Source organism: Rhineura floridana, chromosome 2 (assembly GCF_030035675.1).
Source record: "Rhineura floridana isolate rRhiFlo1 chromosome 2, rRhiFlo1.hap2, whole genome shotgun sequence".
NCBI classification, from domain to species: domain Eukaryota; kingdom Metazoa; phylum Chordata; class Lepidosauria; order Squamata; family Rhineuridae; genus Rhineura; species Rhineura floridana.
Genome location: NC_084481.1, coordinates 203,262,362 through 203,284,820, shown reverse-complemented (window position 1 = coordinate 203,284,820; position 22,459 = coordinate 203,262,362). Strand labels below are relative to the sequence as shown.

Sequence of the window (22,459 nt, the reverse complement as noted above, 5' to 3'; positions counted from 1 at the left end):
GATAGAAAGGCATACCTAGTTCTAACTAACTAACTAAGTTGGAGGCGCAATGCCCAGGCTTGGGAGTTGTCCCCATGGCTAGGAGAGAGCAGAGACAAAGGTGTCTCCTCTCTCTCAGACAGTTGGAGAAGAGAAGAGAGGAAAGGGTGGAAGGAGGAGGGGCAGGTAAGCTTCCCTGAAGACGTATCAGTCTAACAGCCGGAAGGAAGTCAGTCAGAGCATCACAGGTAAAGGTAATCAAGCCTATCCATCTGGAGGAACCTAACTCTATCTCCCTTCTGGAACATAAACAAAAGAACAAAACAGGAGTCGCTCTTGCCCCACTTCCAACAGCCGAGACGGCCTCTGCCAGCTCAGTCAGAGAAGCTGCTGGGCAGCAGGATGGATGGTACACCAGCAGCAACTGTAGTTTACTGTCTCCTCGGCCCGACACCAGGTGCAGGCCCTCACAGCCAGCTCCAAGACAGAGTGATTTCTTGGTGACAGAGATGGAAGTTTTGTAGACCACAGCAACTCCTCCCCCTGTCCCAATTGGATTACAGTTCCAATCATCCGCAGACTATAGATCATGCTGGCCGGGTCTGATCAGAAATGGAGTCCAACAACATCTGAAGTGCAACATACTCCCCATCCCTGGAGTAACATCATATTGCAGCTTTTACGCCCCTCATTGCACCTTCCCTCACCTTCTGCCCTAACCTGTGTGCAGTTTCTGCTGGGCATGTGCATTCCTATGCCCTGATTGACCAAGACCCAAATTTGTATGGGGGCTGGCTTCTATACATATGTCCCTAACTAGAGAAGGAAACATGTGCAAGTCAAACAAAAGAAAGTACTTCTTTACACATAGTTAAACTATAGAATTTGCTTTCACTAGAGGTAGTGATGGCAACCAAATTGATCACACACCAAAACAAGATCTGCTGATAATCATGGGGGACTGGAATGCAAAAGGAGGGAACAGAGAAGAACTAGGAACTGTGGAGAAATGGGGCTTAGGAGATAGAAATGAAGCAGGAGAAAGACTTATGGAATTCTGTTAAGACAATAATTTGTTTCTTGCAAACATATTTTTTGAACAACCAAAAAGATGACTACACGTGGATATCACCAAATGGTCAATATAGAAATCAAATTGATTATATAATTGGTAGCAGAAGATGGAGAAGTTCCATACTTTCTGCGAGAACAAGACTGCTACAGATCATGAACTGGTAATATCGAGAATCAGAGTAAAGTTAAAGAAGACCAACAAAGCAATCATAATGCCAAAATACAATGTAAATAACATCCCAAAAGAATATAAGATCAAATAAGGAACAGATTTGAGGCTTCAAACTTAGTTGACAGAGAACAGGAAGAACTATGGAGTGAAGTCAGAGACGTTATCAGGGAGCAATGCAAAAAAAAACCAATACCTCTAGTTAAAAAGAGAGACAGAGACCTCAATGGATAACTAAATAAACTCTTAAAATGGTTAAAGAGAGAAGGAAAGCAAAAGCAAAAGGAGATAGAAACATGGTTAGAACCATATATGCAACTGTACACCAACTAGTATGTAGGGACAAAGAGAACTATTACAATAGTTATTGTACAGAAATAGAAGAGGACAACAAAAAGGGTAGAACAAGAGCCCTGTTCCAAAAGATTAGAGAAATGAAAGGGAAATTTAAACCAAGAGTAAGGATGTTGAATAATCAACAGGGGAACACACTGACTGACCGAGATGAAATAAAAGGAAGATGGAAGCAATACATTGAAGAACTCTATAAAAGAGATGCCAGGATGACAGATTCATTCATGAAGGAACCGTATGATGAAGAAACAGAAATTTTAAAATGTGAAGTGAAAGCTGCTCTTAAAATACTTCGAAGAAACAAATCACCAAGAACAGATGGCATACCAATAGAGTTGCTAGAAGCTAATGAGACTGAATATGTCCAAATTTTGACAAAAAATTGTCAGCAAATACGGAAAACTAAACAATGGCCCACAGACTGGAAGTGTTCCACATACTTCCCAATTCCAAAGAAAGGGGATCCCAGGGAATGTAGTAATTATTGAACTATTGCCTTACTTAATATCCCATGCAAGTAAAGTAATGCTCAAGATTCTACAACAAAGGCTCTTACCATATATGGAGGGAGAAGTGCTAGACGTCTAAACTGGATTTAGAAGGGGAAGAGTCACCAGAGATCATATTGTAAACATATGTTGGATAATGGAACAGACCAAGGAATTTCCAAAGAAAATCACCCTGTGCTTTATAGATTACAGCAAAGCCTTTGACTGTGTAGATCATGAAAAACTATGGAATGCTTGAAAAGAAATGGGGGTGCCACAGCATCTGATTGTCCTGATGCACAACCTATACTCTGGACAAGAGACTATGGTAAGGACAGAATATGGAGAAACCGATTGGTTTCCCATCGGAAAGGGTGTGAGACAGAGGTGTATTTTATCACCCTACTTTAATCTATACGCAGAACATATCATACAGAAAGCGGGATTGGACCAAGATGAAGGAGGTATGAAAACTGGAGGGAGAAATATCAATAATTTAAGATATGCAGACGATACCATACTCCTAGCAGAAACCAGTAATGATTTGAAAAGAATGCTGATGAAAGTTAAAGAGGAAAGCACAAAAGCAGGACTATAGCTGAACGTCAAGAAGACTAAAGTAATGGCAACAGAAGATTTATGTAGCTTTAAAGTTGACAAGGAGGACATTGAACTTGTCAAGGATTATCAATACTTTGGCACAGTTATTAACTCAAATGGAGACAATAGTCCAGAAATCAGAAGAAGGCTAGGACTGGGGAGGGCAGCTATGAGAGAACTAGAAAAGGTCCTCAAATGGAAAGATGTATCACAGAACACTAAAGTCAGGATCATTCAGACCATGATATTCTTGATCTCTATGTATGGATGTGAAAGTTGGACAGTGAAAAAAGCGGATAAGAGAAAAATCAACTCATTTGAAATGTGGTATTGGAGGAGAGCTTTGCGTATACCATGGACCGCGAAAAAGACAAATAACTGGGTGTTACAGCAAATCAAACCAAAACTATCACTAGAAGCTTAGATGATGAAACTGAGGTTATCATACTTTGGACACATAATGAAAAGACAGGATTCACTAGAAAATACAATAATGCTGGGAAAAACAGGAGTAGGTGTTTGATCTCCAATGTCAGAGGCAATATGCCTCTGAATGCTAGTTGCTAGGAATCACAAGGTGGGGGAGTCCTGCTTGTGGGCTTCCCATAGGCATTGATTGGCTATTGTGAGAACAGAATGCTGGACCAGATGAGCCTTTGGCCTGATCCAACAGGACCCTTCTTATGTTGAAACCGGTGTTGCATCTTTATTTCCTGAGGGTGAAAAGCCCTATCCAGGAGGAATACTGCACACACCAGGAGTCAAACAACAGCAACAACTATAATAAATTTATATCCTGCCCTTCCTTTCAGTAGGAGCCCAGGACAGCAAATTGTTGGCCAAATTATGTAAACTGCTTAGATGTTTTGATGATAAAGGGGTATATAAATGCAATTAAATAAGTAAATTAATACATCACTTAGCAGTGCAGAAGGAAGGGTGAGGAGTGGCTGTATCTTGCCTTCTCCACTCCTGTAAAGATGATTAATTTTGTTACTGACAGTCCTGAGTGGACATGTGTGTATGCTAATGGTGTTGCCAGCATTCAAGGCACTCACATAGCCAAATACTCCTCCTGGAACGCTCAAGACAAGGCACCATCTTGTCAACAGTCTGTGGATCATGCAAACCACTGTCTCCCCTTCTCCCTGCCCCTAACCAAAGAAACCTTTGAGAAGTTGAAGGGAAAGGCAGAGGTGGCAGGTGATCCCAGACAAGCATCCTTTCCAACTGGGACTAGAAGCCCAGTATCGAATCAAAAACTCTTGGAGCTTCTTCAAGTGAGTATATTCACTTGAAATAAATGGTGCTTAATTCTTCAGCACTTGGGTACATTACAGAAGCATTACTACTGTATATTTTAAGTCTTCACTTGCCCCCAAATGACAGGTTTGAAATGAAAGCACGTCTACTAATAAGGACAACGTCTGGTGGTTGTAACTCGTCCACATAGCAAGTTGCTGTGCTATTAATCAGCTAAAAACACACACTGAAAACAACTGGAAAGAACCCTTGGCTGACAGCAGAGGAATCAAAAGCTTTTTAAAAAAATTGTAATTATACCTACTTTTCTATATGTGGCTGACAGTGGTCTTCTACTCTCCCTGGAAATAGATCGGGACACATTTGTAGGTGAAATCATCTCCTTCTCACATCTTTCTACTTCTTTCTTGAGTTTCTCTCTTCGCTGCTGGTCTGAAACTTATATGGGGGGAAAATTAACCAAAGTTAAAAATAGTGGGATTTTTATGAAGACTCTCTCTCTCTCTTTTTGTAAATAAATTGCAGGGCTATTATGAGTTGTGATAGACTGAGAAAATAAAAATGTGTACATTGCCCAATTTAATTCTATCACATAAGTATTAGTATCACCCATCTAGCACTACTAAAACATAAATAGTTAAGTGCAACAGCTAATGGCTACAAACAGGTATTCCCGTCTGCATGGGAAGCCATATATGGCTAGTTCAACAGGTCTCAGATAAGCATTGAAATGCACACAGGAATTTTCATCGAGATGTTGATTTGCTTCAGCATTCTTGCTAGGTCAAGGTGGCTATTGTTAAAAAACAAACAAGCTGAATCATAACAATAATAATTATGAAATCACAGTTCTAACTGATTTAGAATCATTCTCATTCTGATTCTTTTTTTTTTAAGTGCTTCAATTGTGTTTACTGCATTATGTAAGGACACTTATCCCTGCTGGTAAATGTGAACCAGTACTGCATATTTTAAGCAGCTGAAGAATTTTTTTTTGCCAAATCAAAGAAAAATAATCAAAGGCCAACCAAATAGGATTTATTAGCCAAAACCTGGGACTAATGTGTAGTTAGGTAAATTGTTACAAACATCTGCATGTACACCTCAGAACCAGAGATCTGGATCTGGCGGAAGGGGTGGGGGCAACTTATCCCTTCCCTCTGGAATCCCTTGCACCCTCAGAAAATATGTCTGGGAACATTGGAGGGCCTGCCACAACAGCAGGGAGGGGGTGCTCCAGTGACCAAAAGGAGCATCAGCATATAAATCACCTCCTCTCCCCTTCTGCCAACAGGATCCCTCCACTGAATCAAACACTTTCTGTGGATAGAAGGAGTCATTCCATTGTGGACAGCTAAATTTGGACCCAACTCATAATAAATAAATTATCAAGTGCCGGCTCTGAGCAACTTTTTATCAATGCATGCTGATAGCTGCTTCCCCATCTCCTTTTTAGATGTTTTGTATGTATTTTACAATATTATTTGTTTTTATATGTTGCTTGTTAAGATGAATCAAATATAAGTTCGTCTCAGCTGTGGTGTTGGAGGAGCCCAGAACAATAGTGCTGGGTAACTTCAATGTCCATGCTGAGGCTGCTCTAGTGTTTTGGCTTGGGACTTCATGGCCTCCATGATGACCGTGGGGTTGTCTCAAGTTGTCACTGGCCCGACGCATAGGGCAGTGAGACCCTCGACTTGGTTTTTGCTCCAGATGGAGGAAGGGGTGGTCTGGAGATAGGGGGGTGGATGTCACCCCATTGTCATGATCAGATCACTTCCTGGTGAAGTTCAGACTTATGGCTCTGATCCTTCCCTGCAGGGGTGGTGGACATATTAAGATGGTCCGCCCCCAGAGACTAATGGAATCCACTGGATTCCTGAATGCCCTGGGGGAGTTCCCAGTAGATAGAGCAGGTGACCCTGTTGAAGCCCTTGTCACACTGTGGAACAGCGAGGCGCGTTGGGCTCTTGACATGGTTGCCCCCGAGCACCCTCTCTGGCATTGTGGAGCCCGGTCTGCACCTTGGTACACCAGTGAGCTAAGGGCAATGAAACAGGATGGATGACAGCTAGAGTATAAGTAGCAAAACATGTGCTGTGAGGCTGATCGGGCACAAGTAAAACATCATAACCGTGCCTACTGTGTGGTGGTGAGGGCGGTGAATAAGGCCGACTTCTCTGCCTCCATCGCATCCTCAAGTAGCTGTTCGGTGGAGCTTTTCCGTATTGTCAGGGGTCTGTTGACATCAACTCCAGGAAATGCAGTTTTAGACCCTTCGGAAGCCCACTGTGAATTGTTTGCAAGGCACTGACAGGGTAAAGTTGCTCGCCTCTGTAGCAGTCTTGATGCCCCATCCACATCTACTGTAGTCTCCAATGAGGAGTCCAGCGCAAAGTCTGCTGCAACTTCTTGGGAACGGTTTCAGTTGATGCAGCCTGATGACGTGGACAAGGTGCTTGCGATGATGCAGCCAGCAGTGTGTCATCTTGACCCTTGTCCTTCTTGGCTTTCTAAAGCTTGCTGAGGGGGTTTGATTGAGTGGATCCAGGGTGTGGTCAACGCATCACTGCGGGAGAGAGTGGTTCCGGGCGCCTTGAAGGAGGTGGTGATCAAGGTTCTAGTTTTAGTGTACAAAGCCCTATACAGCTCGGGACCAGGATACCTGAAAGACCGTCTTACCCCTTATATACCCAGCCGATCACTGTGTTCTGCAGGCGAGGGCCTCCTGCAGATACCATCTTATCAGGAGGTTCGTTCTGTACAATATAGGAAACGGACCTTTAGTGTGGCAGCACCTACCCTGTGGAATTCCCTCCCCTTAAATATTATGCAGGCTATCTTTTCGGCGTCTTTTGAAGACTTTCCTCTTCCAACAAGCCTTTTAAGTTGAGACCTATCCCAGTATGCGTCGGTGTTCGAATTGCTTTTAGTATGTCTTTTAATATCTTTAACCCTTTTTTAAAAAGATGTTTTTAAAATGTTTTTTTTAAAAATGTTTTTAACGTCGTTTGGTTTTAATGTATTTTAAGGTCTTTTTATGATGTTTTAAAGTGTGTTTAGTGTTTCTGTTTGGCGCCCTGGGCTCCTGCTGGAGGGAAGGGCAGGGTATAAATAAAAAAATAAAAAAATAAAAAAAGTTTGTTTAAGATTATGAAAAATATAATAAATAAATTTTAATATAGATTAAACCTGGCATGTTAATCCAAGACAATGTCCAATCTTTTATATATTATTTTCACTCATATAATTTGTTTAAAATGTAATAGTAACCAAGGACACATAGTATACAACACTCTTTAAATCATAATTGATTTTTTGTATAGAATTCATGACATTATGAAATTATATTTTTTTATGTTTACACATATAGATGAAACATTTTAATTTCTTTTGTAATGATCTATGCAATGTTTGTTTTTTAAAAAACTAGAATGTCAGCATTTATGATTTTAAGCTTTTTAAAAACAACTTCCAATATGCTAGAATCTGTAAAACAGAAAATTGATTAATAGCCACAGTCAAGACTGGTTAAGAGAAATATGGGATAATGCACTGCCAATTGAGCTAACTTTTTCCTAGAAGGTATTCAAGAAAATCAGATTTGTTGAAGTGTTCTTTGTTAATTTTTGTAATAACAAATTTCAAGACATAATCAAGCCTTATATTTTTCTATGATGTAATATTAATTTCTTCATTACAGTTATTGTATTAATTTGTGGTTTTCATTAGATCTTATTTTTATTTGTAAATATATCTATTTCTTTTTGTGTGCCATTTCTTCTTTTTTCTTGCAATATGTTTTTTTTAAAAAGAAATGTGCTTTCCCAGGATGCCTCAGTAGTTCTGAGGTTACTGCTGAAATCCATAAACTGGTGTTTTTTTTGTAACTCTAGGTCTATCTTTGATGCCTGATATGTTTCTTCCATAATGATCATACACAAGAAGAGTTGCATCCAGCTAAGTCAGACTCAGAGTAGACCCATGAAAATCAAAGGACTTAAGTTAGTCATGATTGTTTTTATTTTTATAATATATATCCTTCATATATTCTGCTGGCAGTGAAAGATATTTGGGTTTATATGAAAGAAGTATATGAAAGATACTGCATGCACGCTTGACCATCTCTTCTACAGCATAACATGTGAAGCAATTGTATATAAGTTATCCCTTGATTCTGAACAAGGAAAGTGCTGAAGAAAATGGAAAAGTAATACTCAGGGGGAAAAAACCTGACTCTACCTTTTAAAGGTGAAAGTGCCACAACCACTCTTTTTAATTTTAAAAAATCAAATCAATGAACAATTTGACACCAGTCCATACTGTTGCACCCTTGCTTTGCCACCCACACTGGTAGGAGCAATTCCTTACCTATTAAGTAATCCAATAAAAATAAACTGTTGCTTCCTTCCTAGACTACTAGAATACTAAGCTGAACTCCATTTTTTTTTTGTAGTTAACAGCAATGAGATGAGGAATATGTACTTGACAATGTCCTCTATGTGTCATACAGATGCTGAAGCCACACCTCTTCACCCTGGCCTTTAACAGCTGCAAAATCTACCTGGAAGTTGTTAATTAATGTATGACTGTTTTGCGTTGGCGGTTTTATTTGGTTTTTAAATTATATTATTTATGTTGTTGTAACCCAACCTGGGACCTTATGATGAAGAGAAGGCAAGAAATCAAATCAATAAATATCAACTGGGCTTCATTAAGAACAAACATTAACATATTAAAAATACAGGTTGACAGAGAAAGGTATCTTTCATAAGCATAATCAGTTTCAGTCAAATGTATCCAAGATTTTTCCTCTAAATTATTAACACATTTCAACCTTGAGATAAAAGTCTACTATTCATTATTTCTGAAAAATAAGAACATTTTCCTGTAAAACGAATGCAAGTGCCGAAACACTCTATAAGGAGTCGTTCATTGTGACATAAAGTTTACAAATTCAATGAAGCTACACTTCTGTGAATCATCACTATGAATGACACAATAGACATCTGTTAATTAAAATGCTAGTAACCTTTTTCACCATCTCTTATGGATGCATTTACAGGCAGATTCACTGGGTTGTATCCAACAAAGTCTTGCTCAGAGTAAACCCAGTGAAATCAATGAACCTAAGTTAGACATGTCTGTTAACTTCAATGGATCTACTGTGAGTGGGACTAGCATTGAATACCACCCATTATCTTGTTCTTAAATTTTATATGACTGCGTATGGAAGAAAATGCAACGTGTCTAGAATTTGTGATGAATCAACATATTTTAAAGTTATGGGCTGGTTCACATGGCGATTTAACATGAGATGGGTTCTACTTGCATCCATGTTTAATTTGCCGCGATTATATTATATAGGAGGCAAAGGGAAGGCGTTCCAGTGCTTTCAGCTTTTAATCTGCAGCAAATAAATTCAAGTTTAATCCAAAAAGGGAAGGAAAAACCATCTGTGCTTCGTATCTCTAGGCGCTTGTAGACGCATAGCTTCGATGCTTTTGCGAGTCCACGCCCACTCCCTCCTTCTCCCTTTGTTATGTTATTTACTGCTGGCTCCCACTCTGCAAGCTGCTGCAAATGGTGCTTTTTTCCCCCTTTCCCCCCTAACCTGTACAAAAAAGCATAACATTGTTCAAACAAATATTTGTATTTCTGCTGGATTCTGAAAATACAAACAATCAAACTTGAGGATTTTTTCCTTTTTTAATGAAACTTACTCTGGAACAAACTGAGCATGCTCAGTTGCCAAGGTAACCAGAGGAAGTGATAGTTTGACCTTAGAGAGCGTGGTCATTAGGAAGCTGTGTGATTGACTCTTTTCCTTCAGTATGAACGGAAAACAGCAATTTTCTAGGAAGTGTAATCTTTAAACTTCCATCACAATGGAAAAAGCTTCGTCTTTAAAACAGAGTTCTACTCCATTCCTTTCTGGAGGGACGAACTCAGAAGGTGGTGCTGGGGGACTCCTGTTCGACTCCTTGGCCGTTGACCTATGGGGTCCCACAGGGTTCAGTTTTGTCCCCCATGTTGTTTAACATCTATATGAAACCGCTGGGAGAGGTTGTCCGTGGGTTTGGGGTTCGGTGCCATCAGTATGCGGATGACACCCAACTCTATTTCTCCTTTCCACCTAAAGCCAAGGAAGCTGTCCTGGTCCTGAACCAGTGCCTGGCATCAGTGATGGACTGGATGAGGGCGAACAAACTGAAATTAAATCCAGACAAGACAGAGGTGCTCCTGGTCAGTCGAAGGGCAGATCAGGGAATAGGGATTCAGCCTGTGCTGGATGGGGTTACACTGCCCCTGAAGACACAGGTTCGCAGTTTGGGTGTGCTCCTGGACTCAGCTCTGAACTTGGAGGCCCAGGTCTCGGCCGTGGCCAGGAGTGCCTTTGCCCATTTAAGACTAGTGCGCCAGCTGCGCCCGTTCCTGGAAATGCCTGATTTGACTATGGTGATGCATGCCTTAGTTACATCCCGTTTAGACTACTGTAACGCGCTCTACGTGGGGCTGCCTTTGAAGACTGTTTGGAAACTTAAACTGGTACAAAGAGCTGCAGCCAGAGTATTAACAGGGGCTGGTTACAGGGACCATACAACTCCCTTGTTACAACAGCTCCACTGGCTGCCAGTTTGTTTCCGGTCACAATTCAAAGTGCTGGTTTTGACCTTTAAAGCCCTATACGGCCCAGGTCCAGGCTATTTGTCAGACCGTATCTCCCTATATGAGCCTGCCCAGGCCCTGAGATCTTCAGGAGAGGCCCTTCTCTCAGTCCCAACACCCTCACAAGTACGATTGGTGGGGACGCGAGATAGGGCCTTTTCGGTGGCTGCTCCTAGGTTCTGGAACTCCCTTCCTAGGGAGGCACGAATGGCCCCCTCCTTGCCATCCTTCCGTCGGCAAGTAAAGACTTTTTTATTCCGACAGGCCTTTGGGATAGGTGTTTAGAATTGGGCTTTACAAGGCTTGTTTTATTGTTTTACATTATTATCTGTATTATTTTAAATTGTTTTTAGATTTTTAAGTGCCTTTTACGGTTTTAAGGTTGTGCACAGTTTAATTGTATTTTAATTGTATGTTTTTCTATGTTTTTAATTACATGTAGTTTTATTTGTAAGCCGCCTTGAGTTCCAGTTTGGAAAAAGGGCGGGGTAAAAATAAAGTTTCATTCATTCATACTCCAGTGTGAATGAGCCCTAAGGCTCAAATCCACAGAAAGTTAGTAACTTGACAGTTGTATTGAAATTAATGGGTTGAAATTAGTTACAATGAAGTTGTCCTATTGATTTCAATGAAAATTAAACATAACAAGGTTTCTCTAGGTTTCTGCTAATGTATTTTATACTTGGAACAATATCGAATCTACTTCAGGTGTGTTTCCTAGAGTGCCTGTTGGAATCACGCATGCACACTAAATGTCCCCCATAAACAATCAAAGAGAAAAGTAAGAAGTGAAACTTCAGAGCAGGCTTAAAGAATTAATATATGTCAATCTGACATTTTCTTATGTATTAAAGTATATAAAAGACAAATAAAACAAGAACTATTTCTTCAAACTCATATTTAGTTAAGAACAGAAAAGAAGCCCTTTCTTGCCCAGCATTCTGTTCCCACAGCGGCCAACCAGATGCCTTATGGAAGGCCACAAAAGCCCTCTCCCACTCATGTCCCCAGTAACAGGTATTCAGAATCATACTGCTTCTGACCCTGGAGGTAACACATAACCATATGATTAGCCACTGATATCCTTCTCCACCATGAATTTACCTTTGTTGTTATGTGCCTTCAAGTCAATCACGATTTATGGCGACCCTATGAATCAGTGACCTCCAACAGCATCTGTCATGAACCACCCTGTTCAGATCTTATAAGTTCAAGTCTGTGGCTTCCTTTATGGAATCAACCCATATCTTGTTTGGTCTTCCTCTTTTTCTACTCACTTCTGTTTTCCCCAGAATTTACCTTAATCACCTTTTAAAAGCTATCCAGGTTAAGCTGATATTTACAGACAATGAGCATGACACATCACAAGGTCTCTTATGCAGATTTCATGATAAGGAACAGCAACAGGTGTACAAAAACACAGGTTCTTCTGAAGGATTTGCACAGGAAGGTTTCCTATTGGAAACTTTCCTACTGTGGAAGTTGTTGAGGTTGCTGTAGTACAAAGTATAGATTTAACTGGTGCGGTTTATTAAAATCTGTCTATCAAATACACAGCACTACCATTTAAAAATTTTAAGGTTTCTATGTGCAACTTACATGCAGAACTAACCTAATGCTTAAAAAAAATCTCTTAATTTTCTTTCAAGAAACCCATTTCTTTCAGGAAACTCGTCTGGGGCCAACATCAGTGGTAGAGCATCTGCCTTGCATCCAAAGGTCCCTGTTTCAATCCCTGGCATCTTCAGGTATGGCTGGGAAAGACCCCTGCCTGAAACCCTAAGAACTGCTGCCAGTCCTTATAGACAATACTGAGCTAGATGGACCAATGGTTCAACTCAGTATAAGGCAGCTTCCTATATGCCTGTGTTTGACCTGTGGATGAGAAGATGGCTTCAGCTGTCATGTAGCAGTCCAAGATGATGTATGCATACATCTCCTAATTACAATAAATGCACAGAAATAGCTACAATGAATCTGTAGCTTGAAAACAGATACAATGCAATTACAGGAGGAATATCCTTTCTGATTTGACAAGATGAGCTTTTTCTCCTTTGACTGATACAGTTTTGGCATGCAGCAAGCTAATAATGTTTTCAGATAATTACTCTAAGAGTTGCATGTGCTTCAACTATAAATTTATATTCCTCTATTGTGTTCTCACAGGAAATGCTGGAGACACACAGGCAGCATGTCTAATAATGGTAATTTCAGATCAGCCAACACTTGACATGACATTTTCTGTCACATATTGGCTATAAGTCGAATGAATGAATGAATGAATGAATGAGCAAGCAAAGCAGGCAAGCTCTGAAGAAAGATGATAGGTTTCCCATCAGAGTCTGGCAGACAGGCATTAAGAGAAAGGGAATAAAATATTCAGCTCTTTTCTGTGTTAATGGAGCATTTTAACAGTAATGAAGCCATCTGAGTTGGATTTGCTCACCCTCAAAGTCTAACCTAAATCCTTATTTGGGATTTGGAGAGAATGTTCCCCCAAGCTAAATTAGGCAGAAACCTGGAAGGATTTATGGGTTGTGTCTGGTATAAGTCCAACTCAAACAGACCCATTGAAATTAATGGACATAACTAACTTAATTTCAGTGGGACTACTCTGAGTATAAAGTAATTAGATACAACACTTTGTTTCTCTGTGTAGCTTGGCTTGGTCACTGGCATGATTACTTCTGCCTCCTTTCTGCATTTCATACAATACTATTATAATTATTATTTTGCACAATAATTGCCCAGTTTGTATATGATACCCAGACATTAAATCCAGGAAACTCTTATGTTGAGAAGGTGGAAAGAACTCACATTTCCAAAGCATTTTTGTCCCTGAGAAAATGAGATTCATGCTTTCTCCAGAGTCTATAGAATATAGTCGCATGGGTGCCAAGGACAATTATTAGCTAGTTTTTGTGACATCACCAATTGTTATGGTCAACATCCCAGCACCATTTTGTGAACTTAAAAACTTTGTTTAAATCAGGCATGAGGGACCTGTGGCCCTCCAGATGGTGCTGGACTCCAACTCCAATAATCCCGAGTCAGCATGTTCAATGGTCATGGATGATGGGAATTGTAGTCTCAAATAACTGAAGGGCCACAGGTTTCCCCCTTCTAGTTTAAAGCTTGACCTCCAATCTCATACTATCCAAGATGTCACAGATGACATGAGCAGGTGGGACTAGGGGTGGAATCTGGCAACCCAGCAGTGTGACCTGCTGGACAATGGTGTGACCAACACAATCCATACTCAAGTATGCCTTAAGTATAAAGGAAGAGTTAGAGGTGCATGCAAGCAGATGCTTCCATATGGTAAAAGTAGTTAGGCAAGCTACAGACTATATGGCAACAATTAAGTAACAACAGAATGCCTCTAAGCAAACACAGTGTGCTTTCCCTTCACTAAGGTTCCGTAATCTGATCCGTACTCCTCATCATGGGAACAGGGGAGCCAGGCTCCAGGGAACCAGATGAGCCTGAGGCTTCCTCCAAATCTGGAGCTAAAGAGGGAAAGGAATCAATCCCAGCCCCAAAGTTTGGCTGATGTCTGGGATTGGCCTTGGCTCTGCACTTGAGCCATAAATAAGCCTTCCCCTCCCATTTTCCTACTTTCTGGTTTTGGCCTGGGCTGTGTAGACAGATCTATGAATTTCTCTGTAGTTGGTCCAGCTTTGTAAGGCAGGGTTTGAACCAGACAGCTGTTGACCCCACCCAACTACAGCATTAGAAGTGGAGAAAAACTGGGAGCCAAAAGTAAAAAGTGGCTCTTAATGAGTGTCACAAAATGATGAAAAATGCATTGTGGTGGGTTTCTCCTTGTGATCTGCAGGTCAGAAATGGCACTAGATCTTCCAATAAAGAACTGTGAAATGGAGGACAATTATTACTAAAAAAAAATGCCTTCAGAAAAGTTTTTAGAAGTTGAATGCCTCAGGAGTAATACTTACGCTTTATGCTGTTTAACCTGCTTTTTGGTACTGAACAGTCTACAGCAGCTGAAAACAAACAACACAATTAAAGTGAATGAACCAACATTTTCTTTGAAGATTTTCAATCGTCTTTGCTTAACATTGCTTAACATCAACTTATTGGTAGGACATATTCTCACCAAAGCTACTAAAAAGCAAAACTTTCTGACTGAAACATAATAGCCAATCTAAATTTTAAATATATTTCTTTTCTAACCAGCAATTTTCTTTTAATGAATTCAATTAGATGTTAAAGAATGACATAAAAACCTTGTGATTGGCCTTTACAGGAGACAGGCATTGTAATAAAGATTCCCTGTAAAGTGTAAACAGTGTTATACTTGTGCATCTATGAACTCCATTATAGAACAGTGTGATTTGTATCTGTAGCTCTGGAGATATAGTGTTCCCCAACATGATATCACTTAATCGGCATATTCTAATGGTGTATCTATTCAAGCCAGCACTCAGATACATATAATGCATCTAGTTTCCAGTACAGCTAATCCTACGAATCAGCTCTATTTGAAAGGAAGATGTACTGTTACAGTCTATTTATCAAGCAAGATACTAAAATAAGGATCAGAGTCATAATTAGACATTTTTTGGTACTCAAAGCAGCATTTAAAATTTGCACCCATTCTCCTCCCAGTTAGGAGTTGTTGTAACCGCAATGATGTAAAGACCTGGTAGGCTTAAGCCCGCTGATTTCAAGACCAGGGTGTGGCCTGACTGGGCACAGGAATATAGGAAGCTGCCTTATACTGAGTCAAAGCAGTGTCTATGCTGATGGCTGCCTCTCCCAGCATGACCTGGAGATGCCAGGAATTGAACCTGGGACCTTCTGCATGCAAAGCAGATGCTCTACCATTGAGCTATGGACCTCCTTCAACCCCCTTGCTGAAGCATAGCAGCAGGGCTGGCTCCAGGCATGCGGGGGCCTTTGGGCATCAGCTTGCCCTGGCCCCCCAATGGGTGGGTGGGTGTGCACATGCATATGCGCCCCCACCCCCTGTGCCCCCCATGCCCTCCCCACATCCACCCCCCACCCCCCCACAGCTCCCTTACCTGTCTGGGCATTAGCATTGCCCTTAATGAAGGTCTGTTTTAGCATTGCCCTTAATGAAGATGGCGGCCGTGGCTTCCCTAAGGGGAATGAAGCCTCTGCTGCCATCTTTGTTGATGGCACATGTGCGTGCTACTCGCACACATCTCTGCCATCAACTAAGATGGCAGCAGCGGCTTCAGTACCTTAGGTAAGCTGCGGCCGCCATCTTCATTAAGGGCAATGCTAAAAAGCCGGCTGACAGGTAAGTGGGGGCGTGGGGGGTGCGGATTGCATGGGGGGGTGGAGGGCCCCTCAGGGGCTCCTGTAGCTCCAGGGCCCTCGGGCCAGTGCCCAACCTGGCCGCCCTTTAGAACCAGCCCTGCATAGCAGGTTTGGATCTGGTCAGTGTCTGGATGGGAAATGACATGAGAGACAGTGTGGTGTAGTGGTTAGAGTACTGGACTAGAACCTGGCAGACCAAATCCCCACTCCACCATGAAGCTTGCTGGGTGACCTTGGGCCAGTCAGCGTCTCTCAGCCTAACCTAACTCACAGGGTTATTATGAAGATAAAATGGAGAGGGAGGAGAACCATGTACACCACCTTGAGCTCCTTGGAGGAAAGACGGGGTATACAGAAACCAAATAAAACTCTGTCATGTAGGGATGTGATTTGCCCCACGCCAAACTGATCTGAGTGAGGTGGGGCAGATTGAAGGCAGGGGTGCAAATCCCATCCCTAAGTCTATGCCACCTTGAGTTACAATTACAGACTTGTAGAGTTGGAAGGGTCATCTAGTCCAACCCCTTGCTCAATGCAATGATACAACTTTAGCATCCCTGACAAATAGCTGCTTAAATACTTCTAGTAAAAGAGAGCCCATCACCTCCCAGGAGAATCATGGTAGAAAAAAGGTGGGATATAAATGTACTAAGTAAATAATCAGTAGTAGTCTGTGTGGTGGGGTGATGGTGTGAAGCTGCCCTCCGGACACTGTTGTCCCTGCAGGTTACTTGGATGGGGAAGGGGCGGGGCAGGACAGCAGCAGGTTCAGGACTGCAGGGGCACACCATTGGAGCCAATTGGGTGCTCTCACTGTTACGCCCTCACAGCCCCAACCTTGCCATCACCCCACCCCAATCCCATGCAAGTAAGCTGCACTGATGCAGCTCTGTGGGACCAATCCACTACACAGGCCACAATTCCAAAAATATACTTTTCTGTGGTAGATTGCGGTTGTTTAATCAGAAGCTGATTTCCCTCGTCATCTGTTTCTGTGAGCCAAAAGGAGAATTCTGTTGGGGACGGGAGTGCTGAGAGGAGGCAAAAGGATTTGCAGAGCAGCTGAGAGACACAAACATGGTTCATATCGCCATGATTTAGAACTAGGGGTTACGTTGTGGTCTCTCAAGAACACTTTCCTTCTTCCCTTCTGCCCACAAATGCCCCTTCCCCCTTATGGAGCGATCTGTAGTGCAGCATCGCATCTGTACCAATGTTGCTTGTAACCATGGTAACAAGGATGAGAAGTGGGTTTGCAGATTCTGGTTAACCTCGTGGTTAATGTGGTAGCATTATTCAAATGTAAGACTGCACCATGGGTGGCTCTGGAAAGGGAAGGAAGAGGCCCCCATCTGCACTATACATTTAAAACAGCATCATAACACTTTAAACAGTCATAGCTTCCCCCAGTGAATCCTGGGAACTGTAGTTTGTTAAGGGTGCTGAGAGTTGTCAGGAGACCCCTGTTCCCCTCACAGAGCTACAATTCCCAGTGTGGTTTAACAATCAATCCCTTTTCCCAGGGAATTCTAGGGGCATTTGTGGGCACTTTCATAACAATCTTTTTACTTGCATTGCCCAGAACCTTCAGAAGGCTGTAAGATGGAGGAAGACTGTTCGTGACATAAATACGTGTACTGGTGGAGGCAAAAATACTATGTTGAGCTGTCAGGTCCAACAACATCAGGTTAGTTAGAATGATAAATTAAATCACTCTGGGTTTAATTTGAGCCGGGGCTTTCCAGAGGTTGAGGCCGAGAACCTCAGTTTTGGAAAATTATGATGATGAAGATGATTAGCAGTAGGAGAAATAACCACCAAGATGATATCTGACCCCGTGCAGAGTCTTCACCAGTGAGTAACCCCAGCCTTTCTCAGTCACCTGGCTCCATCAGCAGTTGAAACAGTGAGGCCTCCTATGTCAACAACAGCTGGGATGAACTGCTCTTTGGTTCTTTCCTTGCCAGAATTGTCTCTATCAGCAGTCATTCCTTTTGGCGGCTTCAGAGGGACAGGTAAGTTACCAAGTCTCATTTTCTGGGCTCAGCAGAGAGCAACTGTCATTTGGCTCACTCCCAGTCAGAAATGCCTCCATCAGCAGAGAGCGAGATAAGACAGAATACTCTTCCCATCAGCTTGGTTAGGTCCAACTGCCACCTGGTTCCTCCCTTCCCAGAACTGTCTCGTTCTGTTCCGTTAAATAATTTCATTATGTATCGCCATGAAAGGTGCTTTGAGCTTGCCTATTTTCCTCTTCCCTCCCAAACCTTTTTTCTTTTTGTCCCCTTTTATCTTAAACTATATGCCACCTTGGATACTGTGATAGAAAGGTGGTATCGAAACATAATATGCAAATAAGTAAATAGTGTGGCATCCCAAAAGCCTCAGCAATGGGAATGGTCTACTAGCACAGAAAGAACCAAGTGAGAGGAAAAACAGACCAAGGCCGGGGGATCAGAGGGTGAAAATGATATATCTCTGTGGCAACTCCAGGAGAGAGTCTCATACTATTACACTGTGCTATGACTAGGGATGAGGGAGGAATTGGATTCAGTTTGTATTTGAAGATGGATCTACCTAATTTGCATTTCTGAAACAATATGAGAACCAAAACACTGCCACCTGCTGAAATTCGCACTTATCTGAATTTTGCAGTGCAGTTCTCCAAACTGTGTTTACAAAAATGCATATATTTGGGGCAAGTGTGCGTAAGAATGAATATATTAGAGAAAATGACATACAAAAATGCATTATATGAGGAGAAACTGCTTGCAAAAATATGTACATCAGTCAAAAGTGCATATAAAAATGTGTTTATTAGGGGGAAATGGCACTAAAATGCTGAAAGATTTTCATGAGGATTTTTAAAACAAATTTGCAAATTGCTGCAGAAAAGTGGAGAACTGAATTTAAGATTGAAAAAATGAGAAACCAAGACAACTGAAATTCACACATGTTTCCATCCCTAGCTATGATCATTAGGCAACATTTTCATTCTTTGTTTCCCTTCTCCCTGTTTCTCCCCCATCTGGTGCACCGTCTTCTTGTCCTCTCCATCTATTGCTATTTGGAGTATCACCTCAGAAATATGATTTACCTAAACAAGAGAACTTCCCCTTCCATGCACAATTACAGAGATAAATGACCCGCTACATAGAACGCAAATGAGATATGCTAATTTAATGTGTCTAATTTGCATGTTCATAACTTATGTTGACTTCTGCACCTTTTATAATTCTCATCAGCAACTGCTTTCCTTGCAGGGTTACTTTGAGATATAAATGAGGGGTAGTGAGCCAGTGTCTCAATCCTGCCCCTCCCCCTGAAAACATCTTCTGTTTACACAGGTACACTTTTCTCCACGTCTATTTTGCTTCTAATTTGGCAAGTGGGAGGTAGGAGTGGGAGGTATGGCAGGTGTGAGGCATGAATATGTCTGCTGGCATTCCTTACAGAGTTGGATTTTGTCAGGGAACTCCAGGTGCTGACCCTTACTTTACAGCTCCTGCATTGGTCTTCTCTATTTTGAATAGTATTCAATGCTTACATTAAAAAGGGATCCAAGAGGGTCCTGGAAATTACAGGCCAGTTAGTTTAATGTCTGTCCTGGAAAAAGTAGTAGAAAGGATTATTAAAGATAAATTAACCAAGCATATAGAAGAACAAGCCTTGCTAAAGCAGAGCCAGCATGGCTTCTGAAAGGGAAAGTCCTGTCTCACTAACCTATTAAATTCTTTGAGGGTGTCAATAAGCAGACAGAAAGAGGTGAGCCAGTGGACATAGTGTACTTAGACTTTCAAAAAGCTTTTAACAAGGTACCTCACCAAAGACTCATGAGTAAGCTTATCAGTCACAGAATAAGAGGAGAGGCCCTCATGTGGATCAGGAATTGGTTAAGTAGCAGGAAACAGAGAGTAAGAATAGACAGTTCTCCCGATGAAGGGCTGCAGAAAGTAGAGTCCCCCTAAAGTTAGGGGTGAGCAGTGAGGTGGCCAAATTTGCTGATGATACTAAATTGTTCAGGGTTGTTAAAACAAAAAGGCTTGTGAAGAGCTCCAAAAGGACCTCTCCAAACTGAGTGAATGGCTGGTAAAATATCAAATGCAATTCAATGTAAAAAAATGTAAAGTTATGCATAGTGGAGCAAAAAATCTTAATTTCACGTATACACATGTTAGCTCGGTGAAGATGTTGACCCAGTGGGTGGCAGCTGGGAAAAAAGCAAATTCCATTCTAGGGATCAGTAGGAAAGATTTTGAAAACAAAACTGTCAATATCCTAATGTCGTTCTATAAATCCATGATGCAGTCGCTGTATACACTTCTGGTCGCCTCTCCTCAAAAAGGATATTGTAGAGTTGGAAAAGGTTCAGAAAACTGCAACCAGAATGATCAAGGGAATGGAGCAACTCCCCTATGAGGAAAGGTTGCAGCACTGGCGACTTTTTAGTTTAGAAAAAAAGTGAGTCAGAGGTGACATGATAGAAGTGTACAAAATTATGCATGGTATGGAGAAAATGGATAGAGAAAAGTTTTTCTTCCTCTCTCATCTCATAACACTAGAACTTGTAGACATTCAATGAAGCTGAATATTGAAAGATTCAGAACAGACAAAAGAAAGTACTTTTTCATGCAGTATATAGTTAAAACTGGAATTTGCTTTTTACTACAATCAGAGAAAAAGAATGCTATTGCTAAAATATATCAAATCCTCTCCTCATTAAGTATGCAACAATTACATTCAACATATAAAAAGAAATGGAGCAGAGATTTAGAGAAAATTATCAATATCGGAAGAAGAGTGGATTCAGTTGTTTAAGAATATCCCAACCACATTATCAAATAGTAATTTGAAAGAGAATTTTTTTAAAGCAGTTTATCAATGGTACTTAACACCACATAGATTAAGCAAAATATTTAATCAAAATATGTACTGTTGGAGATGTAGAAGTAACACGGATTTTATACATCTTTTTTGGAGCTGTGTTAAAATAAAACCTTTTTGGAACAAAATTTTAGATATAATACAGAATATTACAGGTCAAACGTTATCCAGAAATCCTAAAACAATTCTTTTGTGCTTATTTCATGAAGAAATTATTAATGTAGATTTTCAATTAGTAGCTACTTTGCTCAGTGGCAAAAATATGTATCGTGCAAAAATGGAAGAATAACAAACCCCCAACATTGATGGATTGGTTGAAAAAAACTTAGAAGACAGCATTAATGATAAAAATGACTTATAACAGAAATGCGATGAATTATAACCATCAAAATAAATTTGTAGAGAAATGGGCTTTATTTATACAATTCTGGAATGATAAAGTGATAGATGAAATAGCTCCATTTAATTTATTTACCTCAATATAGGAAACTGTTGTATTATATTATTACGTTTAAATATGAAGGGGTAAGAAGTTAACCTTAATAATTACCTAATTACTTTTTTTCATTTCATATTTTGTTTTTGCTGTTGTTGTTGCTTTATTTTGTAAGGCTTCTGAGTAATTGAATTGGAACATTTTGCACTTTTACTTTATCTTGAATAAATTTAAAAACAAACAAACTGGAATTTGCTACCACAAGAGGTAGCGATGGACACCAACTGGGATGGCTTTAGAAGAGGATTAGACAAATTCATGGAGGATAAGGCTATCAATGGCTACTAGCCATGATGAATGTACTCTTCCACCATAGTTAGAGGCAGTATGCTTCTGAAAGCCAGTTTCTGGAAGACATGGGGGGCAGGGGCACTCCTGCACTTAGGGCCTGCTTCCAGGCTTTCCATAGGTATCTGGTTGGCCACTGTGAGAACAGGATGCTGGATTAGATGGGCCACTGGCCTGATCCAGCAGACTCTTCTTATGCTCTTAGGCCTGCTCATATTTTGCAAAGTGCATAAACAGCACTCTCTTTGCAGACTGCCAGTCTAATGCTGTGCTGGGCTCCTTCCTCCTTCTGGGAGGAAGGATGGGATATAAGTTTAATAAATAAACAAATAAATAAATAGAATAATGTTTACATAGAGGAGGAAGGATTCAGGGCATGTCACCACTGCCATGGTGCTGGGCAAATAGAAATTGCCCACATCTTTACGCCCTTCCTGCACGCCCTCTCTTCAGGACAAACAGCTGTGGCTGTTTACTGCTTCCACACCTCCATGCCTAAACTGCTTCCTTTGGAACAGCTGCAGTCAGTACAGGAAAACCAGCAGCACTGCCCTTCCTGGTAATGGTTCTTTTTTATTTATTTTCTGAACATCCAATCACACATGTAGCTCACAAAGCCTAGAAAGTTTATTTTTAAAAAATAATAATAATGAAAAGTTTAGTTTTACAATATGACATGAAGACAATAGTACCACTTTACAGTAGGTTCTAGATAGACAATGTTTATGTTTATAGGATAAGAAGTTAGGAATTAATTCTGTGCAATGAAGTACACAAATGGAGGAGAACTTCAACAAAATGATTTATTTCACAATGATGCTCATTGAACTCTACAATTGTATTCATATACTTGGTAGGTGTGTGGTAACTTGTTCTATTTGGATGTAG

At 40.9% G+C, this 22,459-nt stretch overlaps 1 protein-coding gene across 5 annotated transcripts in view; it reads right to left on the bottom strand.

Moving 5' to 3' along the window:
• Positions 1–22,459, bottom strand: part of SPATA7 (spermatogenesis associated 7) — a 78,122-nt gene that overhangs the window by 32,733 nt on the left and 22,930 nt on the right. For 4 of the 5 annotated variants that reach the window (XM_061613241.1, XM_061613245.1, XM_061613243.1 and 1 more), the window contains exons 4-5: positions 14,553–14,600; positions 4,232–4,365 (exon numbers count right to left, since the gene is read on the bottom strand). In XM_061613241.1, the coding sequence (XP_061469225.1) occupies positions 4,232–4,365; positions 14,553–14,600 (182 nt within the window). Of the gene's footprint in view, positions 1–4,231; positions 4,366–14,552; positions 14,601–19,450; positions 19,487–22,459 lie in introns of those variants that run through there. The other variant, XM_061613244.1, reaches the window with a different exon arrangement.